Source organism: Molossus molossus, unplaced genomic scaffold (genome assembly GCF_014108415.1).
Source record: "Molossus molossus isolate mMolMol1 unplaced genomic scaffold, mMolMol1.p scaffold_m16_p_16, whole genome shotgun sequence".
Lineage (NCBI taxonomy): Eukaryota > Metazoa > Chordata > Mammalia > Chiroptera > Molossidae > Molossus > Molossus molossus.
The window spans coordinates 51,205,197-51,219,546 of NW_023425351.1; the positions used below are offsets into that span (position 1 = coordinate 51,205,197).

Genomic DNA, 14,350 nt, shown 5'->3' on the forward strand with positions numbered 1-14,350 from the left:
AACATTCAAACTCAAAAACCTATATTTTACTGTGTAGCCAAATTATAGGAAGAAGAATTTAGCCAGAAAATGGATAAGAGCCTTTGAGAATTAAATATAAGCCTTATTATGTGCTTAGTGTTTAAGTTCTTTTTGACAAAATAGATGACTATAATTGATCTATGTGTGGGAGCTCCTAGTGTCCAAAGAATAATAACCTATATCTTGTAAAAAAAAAAAACAAAAAAAAACATTTGTACATTGGGCTGTTAGAAATATTTTGCTATAGAAGTAGAAGCTAATGGCCATTACATATTAATTATTCTCAGCTCTTTAGATGGACAAGTGTAGCTAGGTGTGGTTTCCTAATGCATCTTACATGGCTTTTCTTCTAAATAAAAAATAAGTAGAGAACAAAAACAGTCACAGGTTGCTGGTTTGGGAAATAAACTTTTCTTGCCAGGCAAACAAACATCACTGTTAATGTTAAGAAACGTGGTTTGTTTTTGTTTGTTTTTTCATATAAAATGCCAAGGTAGACTCTCAGAAGTTCACCATGAGAGCTAACTCTGTACAGCCAGAGCATCTTCCTCTACTAAGGACAGTTCCAGGGTGTTTTCATTACTGCTGGTTTTCATCCTGAAGCTGAAAGAACCATAGAGTTTTGCAGACTCTCTGGAAGAGGCAAACCTGTTGCGCCGATACAGCTCCCCCTTCCACATAGACATCATTAGCAAACAGGACAGAACAACCCCCCCAAGAGTAAGCAGGCAGAGTCCGGCAATCACACACCGGTCCAGGTGCGCCCCCAGCCTTGCGCTCTCCTTCTCCAGGCGTTCCATCTCCCGGGCTGCCACGGTGTTGGGATCCACAGTCACTTCCCGTGGGACAACGTAAGAGATGATCACCAGCAAGATGCCAGTGACCAAGAACAAGATGGCACTGATGAAACCATAGTCTACAGATTTCCCTGAAGACGTGGTTTCCGAACTTGTGTCATCTTCATCGTCAGATATCAAGGATATGGCAGCCTCATGGGACCACTCATTTGGATTTCCCCAGCCAAGGTCTCCCAGGTGATGACTCCCTTTTGCTGAAGGGGAGCTCCGGTTCCTCTGCTCCAAGTTAACATTCTCATCTACATAGGTAAAAGAAGTTTCTAGTTCCTGGCTGCAGCAATCGCAGACTTTCTGTTCTGTTAGTTGGTTGTTCCCTGAGTTGAGAGGTCCTGGTGGGATGGAGTCTGGCTGAATGACACTGTCTTGCAGAGAGGAGGAGGGGGATGCTGGAGAAGGGCTAAGTTTAGAGCCTTCCCCCTCGGCTGCTCTAGGTGTCGATGTGCAGTGTCTCTGGCAGCAGAGGGCAGCTCTGATGGCTGCTGCATCTGCCTGGTCAGCGGGACACCCTCCTGGACTCCAGTCTACAGCATCACACAAAGCTGCCTGGCTGCTCTTCCTAGCAAGGTGGTGGAGCTCCATTGGAGCTACTCAACATCCCTCAGCAACTTTCAGAAATGTTTCCAATAGCAGCACAGAGAAGAACCCAACTAAGGCTGCACCACCAGGAGTTTTGCTTCCGAGGCCCCCATCTCCTTTGCAGCCAGTGTGGACACTGCAACCCCGGGTCCTCCTGAAAGGGTAAGAGAAAGAAGAGGATACTTAGCATCAAGAAAGTGTGAAAAGGCAAATCCTCTGACTTATCACAGGGATTAGCACTAGGAAACTCGGGTCAGGGTAGAAAGGAGCACGGAGGAAGTAGCAGTGTCTGTGAAGAAGGCATTGCCGTCACCAAGCCAAATTTATCCAAGGACTCACACATTTCTGTGACAGGATCCCTCAATGAGAAGGCAGGTTTCCTGTAGAGACACAAATGAGAAAGGCAGGGACCTTTTTTTAGCAGAACTGCTGATTTTCTGGAGAACCTGGGAAAGCACAGACTTCTCAACAATTCAGTTAAATTTTAAGTGTTTACAGTCTCATTCAGAACAGATTCTAATAGAGATTAGCTTTTGAGCATCACCATGGGTGAATGAATATGTCACTATAGGTTGGGCTTTATTGGAGCTGGGGCTCAGCATCTTCACTGCATAGCTCAGAAGTGGGTGAAAGATGGCAGGCTTAATTAATCAGCCACCTCTCCTAACCTTACACTGCATACATCCAATGACCCTCGTCACCCAGCCCTGTAGTTATAAGATCCTAAGTGTGTGCATTGTGCTTCCATATGCTCTGGACCTGGAAGTGTGTACACAACATGCCTCATTGTGTGATCCCTGCAAATGCTATGTATGGGCCAACCCATTCCTACACACACACACACACACACACACACACACACACACACACACACAGCTGCGTGATCCAGGTATAGGTCAGCTACTCCTGCTCACTAAGTCTGCATGAGTCCGAGTTCCTCTGCCTCTGCATGCTTTGCTAACACATGTGCACAGGATTTTGACCATCCAGAAGTTTTACTAGCCCATTCTAGAGGTAAACTGACAAAAGACAAATTATTAACCCACAGAGTCAGGGTTTTGTTGAGGCAAATAGGTGAGAAGCTATTTCCAAGGTTACCTCTGGAACTTTGTATCCACAACACTCCTTCACCCCCACCACAGCAAGGGACCTTTTTGGGAAAGAACTATTAAGTTCGGCAGAAAAACCATTGCCCATCCTTCTCTGCCCCTGTCATCTTTCTGAGGAATACCACCAAGCACAGAGGTTTCAAACAAGGGCCCCCTTTATTTTGATTCCAAGTCCAGGGCAGTAACTGATTTAACCCATGGCTTGGGGATGTATGATGATTCCAACTCCACAGCTCCAAGAGCTGGTAGTCCACACAGAAGCACAGGTAAGGCACACCTAAGGTCAGCCGCAACTCACTTAACATGTGGGGGAGGGAATCCACGTTTTCTGCTATACATTAGTTGGTTTTTTAAACCCACTTTCCTCCTATGACTGGAGTTTCTCTGCAGCTAAAACAAAACAAACAAACAAAAATACACCCAAGTACAGGAAAATCGCAACTGAGCCAGAGCTTCCCCTTAGCCGCGGGCAGATTCCTGCTGCAGGATCCCTCAGCGAACGAAGCGGTGGCAACGGGTTTGGTTACTGAAATGAGAACTCATCTCGCAGGTCCCTCAGACATCAGGCGCTCTGATTAACCTTTGGCACAATGAACTCATCGCACTGGACCACTCCGGGTAAAATCGGCGACGTCCCTTAGGGGACTCTGAATTTATAACAAAGAGGGAGAGAAATCCCCACTTGATTCCCTGGTTGTACGTCTATCTTTTCTTCAAAGAGAGACTCGGCTTGTTCCAACCGCGATCTCCTAGCTGCACCGTGGATTTCGTTTGCAGCTCTGTGATCCGGGGCTTCCATCCTCGATGGAGAACAGATAATCCCAGGGGACCAGCTGGAGGCTCTTTCCTGCCATCTCCTCCCTGTCTTCTCTCCAGTTGAAGAGCGCAGTTGCTAAGATAGCACCTCAAAGCAAGGAGACAGCACTTTTCCTTGTCCGTCTGCCATCAATTAGAAGCACGAATATCTGCACTGGAACTAACTGACACCGGCGAGGCTGGTCCGGGGAGGGCGCCTGCGGGATCCGTCCTGTGAGCGCTGTGCAGGGACCGCGCCGCTAGCACTGGGCAGCGATCCCCCCGCGGGATCCACCGATTCATTCCGGGTGAACTCCGCGCCCTCGGAGGACCCGGGCTCCGGCTGCGCCCGCTGAGTACCCTGAGGCTGGGCAGGCACCTTGGGCAGAGTGGGGACGCGCTCCCCTGCCCCGCCAGGCTCCCGGGGTCTCTCCCTCACCCCAGAGCCTCCTCCCCGCTCACTCTCCGCCACTCACCTGCCTTGGCCACCCAGGGCGGCCAGAGGACGGCGCGCTCGTGTCCGCAGGGCTCCTCGGGAAAGTCTGTGATCACCGCCCTGCACTTGTAGCCACCGCACGCCGCCGAGCTCCGAGCGGTGGGCAGCGCCCACTGAGCCGGCGGGGCGGGGCGGGGCGGGGCGGGGCGCTCCCTCTTGCTGAGCATCCCGGGAGATGTAGTCCGGCGGCGGGGGGAGTGGGGGCTCCCCGCCTCGCTCCAGTCTGTGCCTTCTCCCACCGCCGCCCTTCTGCCCTTCCCTGGACCTCCACACTCCTGCCTCGCGCTTTAGAAGAAAGCGTGGCTCCTAGCCGCAAGGTGGGGTCCCCTAGCCTCAAGTATAGCCACAGGGTTATGGGGGAAGGAGTGTACATTTAGTTCGAACTGTTGGCCAGGCAATATGCACATTTTGTCTTATTTAATAGTCAGAACAAACCTTCAAAGTACGTTTTATTCATCCTTCTACAGAGAAGAAAAGAGGCTTGGAAGAGTTAAGTGCCTCATCCAAGGTTACAAAAACAATAAATGGTAGCTAATAAACTGTACCCAGAAACCTGTTTCTAATGTCATTGCCTTGCCCACAAAATCAGGAGAAACGTGGCTGTTGAGGACAAGAGATTGTCTTGTTCTCCTTCGCATCCCCTGTACAAAATGTCTGGTATCTGTTGAATTATGAACCATAATGATGCAAAATAACAACAATGAACACAAATAGTGCATTGCCAGACTCTCCTAGTCACTTTAGAGACAGGTATTCCCCACTTTCTGAAAGTTGGCTTAATGCCACTTCAATCTGAAATCCGAAGAGGATTTTGACGATTATGAATAAAGGTGAAAAGCCGGAACAGTGGTCAGCATTTGTTAGCAGCAAGCTGTTACAGAGGCAGTACGCACTGGTAAGTGAAACAACACTACATACATTGTTTCTACTTTATGTAGGCTATGTATTTATCATATCATTCCTTTTACTATGTTGGTGTTATTTGAGGATTTATTTGGTAGTTTATTTTGGGGGTCTGGGAATGCACACTAATTTTCCCATGTGGTCATTACTTCACTTGAGGCTATTTCAGCTTAGAAAAGGTTTCATGTGAGCACTCTACTATTGGATAGCAGAGGTGGGCATGGGGGTGTGTGTGGCTGTACATTAACTCATTTAATGCTCACAATCAATTCTTAAAGTCCTATAAAAATCCTGTTTCACAGAAGAGAAAACTGAGTTATAAGGAATCTGAATAATTTGCCAAAAGTCATACAAGCTAGTACTCAGCGCAGGTGGGGTATGAACCACACAAGCTTCTAAGCCTTATGCAAACTGAATGAAGAGAGGGAGACCAGAAGGCAAGAAGAGAAAGGGTTAGAAACAAAGAAGTACTTTCAATAATTTTTTAAAAAGGCAATCTGGAGGTTGAAGCTACTGAGTTGTGACTCCTAGGATAGGACAAAGGGACTTCTTCAGGTCATCAACCTCTTTCTAATCAGAGTGGACTACAGCAGCCAAAGGAAATGTGTGGTTTGTGGATCATCTCCAAGTGTGCAGCATCTCCTTTGGGGTGATTCTAGGGTTATTGATTGCTTTCATCCAAGGGGAGCTAAAGAAGGGTTATAATATTTATAACATTTTGCTGTTTGTGAGTGGCTCATATAAATTCTGTGGCTGCTTGCTTTCAAGTGATACATCAGTCTTCTACAATGATGATTTTGTTGGTGGTGTTTTATATTAATAGAATCCATAGTCTCATAGTTCCAGGGACTTCACAATCCAGCCCCTTAAAACTATTTTTCCTCCCTGTGACTCTCTTTTAGCAAGTTAGGTCCATTTATTGATAAACGTGTGTATTATAGTTTCTTCTCCTTTGCTCAATACCTTGTTCTGCAGTGAGAATATCCTCTCTCATTCCCTGTTCTCTCTACCATTCAAGGACTATCTCATCAAGCTATATTTACAGTCTGTTCTTAGTAATATATATTTAAAAGGGAACACAAAGACACCATAGAGTGTCTAGAATAAAGCAAATAAGAAGTTAAAGAAACCTGAACTCACATTGGACAAGGAGATGCTGAAACAACTTGGGATATTTAACCAGAGGAGCAGACTTAGAAGAAACAAAAACTAGCTTTAAATAATTTGAAGTTTGTAAAATAGAAGAGAAATTCTGTACCATGATTAAAAAGGGTAAAAGCAGAACCAATGACAATGATAGTATTTTATTTGTCCTGATTGTCATCATCTTTCTTATACCAACTTTATAAGGGATCCAATATTACTGTACCCATTTTACAGTGTAAAAATTGAGGATTAAATGCCATCATTGCTTTCCCAAAGTGTAAGAACTAATAACTTACAGAACCAAGATTCTAACTTGGGTCTGTTTGATTCCAGAACCTGGATCTCTTCACTACGACACTGAACAGAGCAATACTTCACAATCCTTTGCACAGCAAAGCATATTTAAGAAGTGATAATATTTATTGCACTGGGATAAACACAGGAGGTTTCTCATGATGCCGTGGCTACTTTAGGCCTGGAAGAACAGCTTGGAGGGCAAGGGAATAAATAAGCCAGCAAATCTGTGATGCACTGGAGTCCCTGAGGATGATCAATATGGGGAAGCTCTGGATAGCACTGTCAGATTTAATAAGGAGGCTAATTTGGGGCTGAGCATAAGGAAAAAGTCCAAGTTCTCTCTCTAAGAACTTGAAATAGAATGTCTCATGAAAGTGAATTCTATATTACTGGAGGGGGGGGGGGGAGAAGAGCCATTTATTAATGATGTTGTAGAAGGGTGTTGCCTTGAATTAGAGGACCTTTGTGGTTTTGCTGCTGTTACATCTCTTTCGTGAAGCCCTTGTCTTGCAAGCCAACCTCCAAAGATTCTGCCTCTGATAAACTTTGCTAGGACTTGTCAGCACTGACATTTTTTATATTTATCAGCCACTACCTTGTGATTTGACTCGTATGTCTAGGTAACACGGTTATAATTAGCTAGTCACTAATAATAAGAAAGAAGCAAAGGGGGAAGCCAGACATTATAGGCATGTCATTTGAGCAGCTTCACCAGGAAGCTGCAACTTTACATTCCTCAAGGAATCACCTGCCCATTCCCTGAAGAACACTGGGGGAAGGGACTGGACAAAGGGGAAGATGGACGCATGTGCAGTGAGTCGAGGTGACATAGGGAAGGTGCTTATCAGTCAATCCTAGGAACAGAGATCATTAGCTAAAGGGCAGAGCCACTGCAGCCCGTGAAAATTTGGAGATGCATAATCCCAGACAAAAGAATTCTTGCTTTTTTGACTCTTGGCTCTTGGCTCATGGTTCTCCTGCCAGTGTTCCCTGCATAGCCATGCAGCAGTGCGGACTCCGCACACAATAGACTGATGAACTGCAGCAGGAAACACAAACTAAGCTGGCCTGATGCTAGATTGGGCTGTGTCCCAATGAAGTGGAAACTCTGGGCACTGGCTTTAGTCCTAGGTCTGCTGGAAGCAATATGGGACTGCTCCCCTGGTGGGACAAAGAGAGATGAGACCTTGGAAACTCAGGGTTTTAATTCCACAAAAATCAGGCTTTCTACAATCTCTCATCTTCCAGTGTGAGTCTCAGAAAATTTATTTTCTCATGATATTGCAAGAAACCCACATCCCCCAGCAACAAGTGGGGATAAGGAGTGCTCCCCACCTATAACATAGGTGAGTAGTGCATATTGTTTAATTTCTCACTGAGGAGGCTAAATGTCTAATGGCAACTGTAAGCTCCTTAAGGTCAGTATCCAAGTATGAAATGTCTTACTATCGTCTGCAGGGAGTGCAATGCTTCTATTGAACGGAGTGAAGAAAATGACAAGACTGAACTGAGACTAGAGATGACTATCTTTGTTATTCTCTCTAATTTCCTATTTCTATATGCAGAATACTTGACTGTCTACATATTCTTGAGCATTAAAAAATATCAACTCTGGGCCCAACTACAAAATATCCTTAAAATCTGTCAGAAAAAGAATAAACGTGGCCTGACTGAGCTCCTGAAAGGCTCTGCAAACAATACCACTTGCTGAAATGACTTTATATCTCTCTGTTATCAGTCCAAGTGTAAAACTTTCCTCAAAATCTGACCCAAAGACCTTTTCAAGAGTCTTTCTTGTTCAACGCCCCCGGCATGTTATTCTTCCAATTGGCATTCTAGTGGCATAATACACTTTTCTAAACTGTCATTTTTACATCGATAGAAGTATTCCGTGTATATTTTATACTGCTTTCTATGTGGCCTCTCTTCCCAGATAAAATTTAAGCTGCTTGAGAACCAATATATTCTTTCTGTAACTTTAAAGCTGCACATGGGCATGAAACAGTAAAAATCATGGGCAACAGTGGTTCCTTGTTTTATGCTTACAAAATGGTTGACACTAGTAAAATGATAATATTAAAGTCACAAATTTTTCTGTTATACTTTGTTAAAAATGGCACAAACAGTCATTATTACATCGAGTTAATCAATGGAAAAATATATTTGAGAAGTAAATTTATCATGTGAATCAAAGGTAGTGTAGGGACTTATAATGATCTGATGACTGAGGATGCTTTCCAGTTTTCTCTCTTCATGACTGATTGGAAACAAGTATTCTTAGTGGAATTAAAGTTATCAGGAGAGGCTAGGTTATAAGAAGGTAAGGAAAACATTCTTAGAATTGGCTGGACAGGGGCCCAGTCATAAAATTGTAATAGTACAAGGAATATGACTTACTATGTTCCCCAAGCTGGCTCTTCTACGTGATGGAAGAAAATAAAAATAACCAAAATTTTGAGTAATGAAGACCTCATTTATTATCAAATTTTAGGAACAAAAAAAATTATATTAAATTGAAAAGTTTCCTTTAAATAATAATGCTTACAGTGGCCAGGCAGACATGTTGTTTAAATAAATAAAGTGGGTGGATACAGACAATAGGGGTGAGGGAAGACTGTGGCCAAATTGAGAGTAAGTGCTTTTCCTAAAGTACCTCCTAACTGCTTTACTGCTTTACTTGATTTTTGTCTTGAGTGAATTCAGTTATCAATAAAAGTCAGAATAACTTTATTCAAAAATTCAAAATATTTTAAATTGAATTGAAAAATATTTTAGATGTATATGGGTCAGAGAATAGAACTGTAGGAAATATTTATTTCCAGTAATCACAGACTAGGTGATTTGTACCAAATATGTATTTCATATTATGAATCAAAATATCACAGATGGGAAGAAGCAAAATGAGAAAGGATGGCTGAAAATTTTTCAAGACAGATTCAGGTGGCTTCTTTGGTTTGTTTGCTTTTTTTTTGTTTGTTTGTTTGTTTGGTTTGGTTTGATTTGAGCTTTTCCTTTTTGTAATTTAAAAGATAAAACTTTGCGTAAACAATATATTTTGAGAAAATCACCAGTGGTATCAGAGGCAGCACCCTGTGGTTAAACACATTAATATCTTTTCCAACAAAAAATATGGATAGTTAGACTGGTTTGGATAAAGCAAGAGTGCGAGTAGCCTTTCATAAGTTCAGACTTGATTTTGTTGCAAAATGAGCTTACTACAAATTAATAAAATCTTCTAGTTTTAAGTTTATTGGGTTAACCCTTTAACCCTTGCTTTTACCTCCTCACCAGACATTTCTTGTCTTGAAGGGGTCAGTCATGTCTCTGTGGTCCAAAGCTGTGTGTCTGACTGGTCCGGGACAGCCTGAGCTGGGACGGCTTGTCTCTGTTCTGTGATGGTCTTCCATCTTCCAGCTGACCAGACCAGGCAGGTTCACGGGGGGCAGCAGGGCTCCAGAAGAGTGAGAGGAAACACACACAGCTCAAAGCCTCCCCCCACAATTATTTCCATGGCATTATTTGCTTAAAATAAATCACCAGCCTAGCCGAGATTCAAGGTATAGGAGAACTGACTCTAGTTCTTGATGAGAAGACCTACAAAGTCATACTGCTATGGATGTAGAGTGCTTAGGACCAGTTTTGCAATCAAGTTACCATAATCATAAAACACTGAATGTGAACATAAAGTGGGAATGGGCAGGGAACTGATGCTGTCTAGATCCAATCACATATTCACTGGTTGCCTTACATTTAAATATCAATTTCCCACCATTCTCTTCTGCAACAATACCTGGGTTTCCCTCTAGGAAACCGTCTTCCTCTATTATGCAGTAGCTTTGTGGTTTGGGGGAAATTGACCCTACCCTCTGTTCAAGGGCACAAATCAATAAGTCTAATCACATTCCCTCAGGCTACAGTGATTGGTTAAGGAAAAGGAAGGGACCAGTCCTCAGCCAGTTTAAATATGGCACTCCTTTAGCCACAATTGACTCAAAAATAGTCCAATCAAAGTAAAGTGCAAACTTTTTGTCAATGTCTGGGGAGAGAGGAAGCATGTGGTCCCTGTTTCTGCTTAGAGCCACAAGGTACGTTAGCTTAAAAATAAAGCTGGCACCCAGGTGGAAAAGAGGCTAAAGAATCACAAACAGAATGAAAGTCAGAGATAAAATGAGCTGAATTTCCTCTCACCTTTGACCTTTTTGATAACTTGAGTCAACAAATTGCCTGATGAGTTGGGCTTCTGTTATCTATGAAAGCACCCAAATGTGACATATTTCCATGCATTTTTCTATCTCATCAGACTCCTTGAGGTTTAATTGATCTCTGACTCCTAGATTTGAAAATAGTGCCTGTCTCATCATAGGTATAAAATAAATGTTTGGTTAAGGATCCTATATAATCTGGAACCTGTTGTTACATAGTTTTCCAGTATGAACAGGCCCTAGCTAGGTAGCTCAGTTGGTTAGAGCATTGTCCTGGTACACCAAAGTTGTGGGTTCAACTTCCTGGTCAGTGCACATACAAGGATCAACCAATGAATGCATAAATAAATGAAACAATAATTTGATGTTTCTCTCTCTCTTTCTAAAAAAAAATTGATCAATATTTTTTTAAAAGTAGAAACAATATCTATAAATAAGGAGACAAAAGGCAGTAAGTGGACTCCAACTCTCAAACCTCATTCAAATATATGCAAATATATGTATATATAAATTGATAAATGAAGAACTTAAACCTAAAATCTATCATTCGATATAGTTTTTTTTTTTAGCTATAATTATAGCTATAACAAAAAGCTACAAATAAATGCCTTTGTTTTGTTTATTTTAAACACACACACACACACACACACACGCACAAAATACCCTTAACCAAAAGGGAAGGAATTATTCCAAAAAGAGCAATTTAATCATTTTTTATGGTTAATAGGTTTCAGAGTAAGAATAAGAAAAGGAAAATAAGCAACAGAAGAACTGAAGAACAAGTTCATTGTGAAATATCACAAACATGACTATTCCCCAAATAGCATTCTTATTTTGTAAACTGTACAAGCAAGCTAAGCCTAACTCCCTAAATCCTTATTAACATTTTGATTTCAGTGTGCCTAGGAAAATAGAATTTGGTTATCTGGCGATGATTGTTGCAGAAATGAACTAGAATGGCTGCTTCACAGAAATGAGAACTGAATAGCAATGTGGAGTGTTAGTTCTGTGAGATGGAGCCAGAGCTTTTACATGGTAAGAATTTTGTCTTTCTTTGATTGTAATGGGAATTAGAACGTAATGTATGCCTCCGCCTGCAAGATAAAACCCATTATTTTAAAAATCAAGGCAATCAACTTTAAGCAGCAATAGAAATGGAGGTGAAATATTGAGAGAAAACACTATAATGAACTGTAAAATATGTAATGAAAGTCTGTCACTGTGAAGAATCAATGTCACTGTCACATCTACGAAGCTGTAATACCCATCTATCAAAAATATTGTAGAAATAATTAAATGGATCATTACTGTATTACACTATCTCCCTCTCACTGTGAGGGAGGACTAAGTAACTCATTACCAAGTTTTATCAACCCAAGAGAGTCCTCATTTCTATTTTTGTACATATTTTTTATAGTCATATCAATGAGAATATTACGTGCATTTCTTCCAGACTTATGATTAGGATAATAAGAACAGATGCTATCTTCAAATAATACCAAGGAAAATGAAATTTCAAACTTTAAGTATAAGGCAACTTAATTTGTCCACCCTTTGTCTAGCTGTATTTGTGATTTTTATTTTTATTTTAAATTATGTTGCAGTCTGCACATCACAGTTCTTGCTTCACACGTTTAGTGAAATTGGTTGAGCGCTCGCTCTGCTCAGGCACTCATGCTGCATGCTGGGAATTCACAGACCGAGGGAGACATGATTAACATCTCTACTTTCCAGTTTGTCCCAACGTAGTGCAGGCTAGCTTGTAAAAGGTACATTTCCCTTATCTCTTCTTCCTTCCTAAAGTATCAGAGAGGAACCACTGTTTCAGTCCACAAGCAATTGTCCTTGTGTATTAAATATCTTGGAGCTCACTCAGCTACTTACGAAAATCCCTAAACATCTCCAAACTTAACCCAGTTGCTCAACTGAATTGCTTTAGATACCTGGCATTCTAAGTACAATGTGCTGATGATCTTCAAGTTCCTCTTCCTCTGTCTTTTCTCAACAACACTGAAGATCCAAGTCCTCTTGAGAGAATGAAGGGAAGATACTACTTTATAATCAGAAATTCAAGCAGTCATTGGATTCTCAAGCTAAACCCAAAGGGAAATAGCTGGTACATTTTGTCATAGAAATTATAACAAAGTAAAAAACTCCTAAGTAGTTCTTCCATCCAGCTGTAAATTAATAGTGAAAGACGCTGTTACAGGTCTTTTATCCTCATAAAAATTTTACATTTCATGACCAGATATGCTTGCTATTCTTCTTTTAATTGAGCTGAGAGAACCTAGTCACTGGAGGGGATTAGCACTTCTGAACATCTCAAGGGGTTTTCCTGCTCTCTCTGCTACCTCCAAAGAAACTGACTTTCAATGGTTTGATTATTGGAGGTAGGACAAGTTGATTTCTAATTAATGCGTATTTTTAGATGTTTGTATAAATGGGGATAAGATTATTTTTAAAATAGTCTTACTTTTAGGAAATAAAATGATTTATATTTGGAAATGCATGATCCAGAAATGTGTGGGTGTCATAGTCATGAATCTCAGACCTGGAATCTCTTCTTTCTCACTCTTAGAAAATACAGCAAATATGAATTTTTACAGCTCTCTCTTGAATAACTTAGATGTGGGGGAGCTTTGATCTTGCTTCAGTGCTCCCATAATCCTCTGCACATATCTCTGCAGTCACATTCACCACGTATGTGTCCATTTCTGTTCCCATCTCCCCCACCAAAATGCTAGCTCCTATACAGCAGGGAATGTAGTTTATTTATCTCAATATCCCCAGTGCCTAGCAGAGTGTAAAATCAAAAGAAGGAAGATTGGGTGTGGAGAAGGGGGATAAGAGGAAGGAAATATTGAGGACAGAAACATAACAATATGGGGAAAATATTTTAATTATGTGATAGATGGTTAGAAACTCCATTGTAACACATACTTGGCAAAATCATCATGTTTTCTAAAAGCTTAATATGGTAGATTTGTCAAAGAGAAAAAAACACTCTGGGGTAGAAAACAACTTCAAACATTTAGCAGATTGGGGTAATTTCAGTAAACTCTTTAAAAACACAGGGGTTCAAAAGGTTATTTATTATGAAGTCTCAAAAATATTACAAAAATGACCATATGAGCTTCAGCTATTACAACATCACCTCAACATTTTTACTTCTTGAGATGAAGACTAATGAGCACAAGTTTTTAACTTGACCAAGGGGTAGGATTTATATCCTCTCTCCTTGAATCGGAGTGGGGCTGTGTCTTGTTTCTAACCAATAAAATGCAGCAGAAATGACACTAAGTGACTCTGAAAGTGATGCCAAAACTGTTAGGCAGCTTCCTTCTCGTTTGTGGACACGTGGAGCCCCGAGCCTCCTGGTAAGTGGGCTGACTACCCTGGAACCAACGTCCCGGAGGCTCTGTAGATGTGCTCAGTGAACATCGCAGCTGACCTCCCAGCAAACAGCTTCCATCAACGGTCTTCCTGTGAGTGAGCCATTTGGGACAGGCAGGCCCATTGAGCCTTTGTATAAATGCAGCCCAGACATTACTTGATTACGACTTCATGAGAGGCCCCAAGCAAGAAATACCCAGCTGAGCCCTTTCTGAATTTTGACCAAAAATTGTGAGCAAATTAAAGTAGTTGTTTTTATCAGCTCATGTTTTAGAGTAATTTTTTACATAGCAAATATTAGTCAGAACATTGCCATCCATAGAACCTCTAATCAACATATACTAAAGCAGTTGGGAAGTCAGGTAAGACCGTGTTTAATAACATTTTTCACATATAAAAAGCAAGTTTAAAAGAATTTTGATTTAAAAGTTTTGAAGGAACTGATTGTTTCCATTAGTGAAGGAGAAAAGTTGAGTAAAGAAGAATATTAATCACATATACATATTTTTATTTTTTTAAAGGTTTTTTTGGTTTGTTTGTTTGTTTTTTATCCTC

At 41.3% G+C, this 14,350-nt stretch overlaps 1 protein-coding gene across 1 annotated transcript; it reads right to left on the reverse strand.

Annotated features, from left to right (window-relative positions):
- Positions 1 to 542: 542 nt before the first annotated feature.
- TMEM74 (transmembrane protein 74) lies at positions 543 to 1,457 on the reverse strand. Its single transcript, XM_036264386.1, has one exon. The coding sequence runs from the start codon at positions 1,455 to 1,457 to the stop codon at positions 543 to 545; it is 915 nt and encodes a 304-aa protein (XP_036120279.1).
- Positions 1,458 to 14,350: the final 12,893 nt, after the last annotated feature.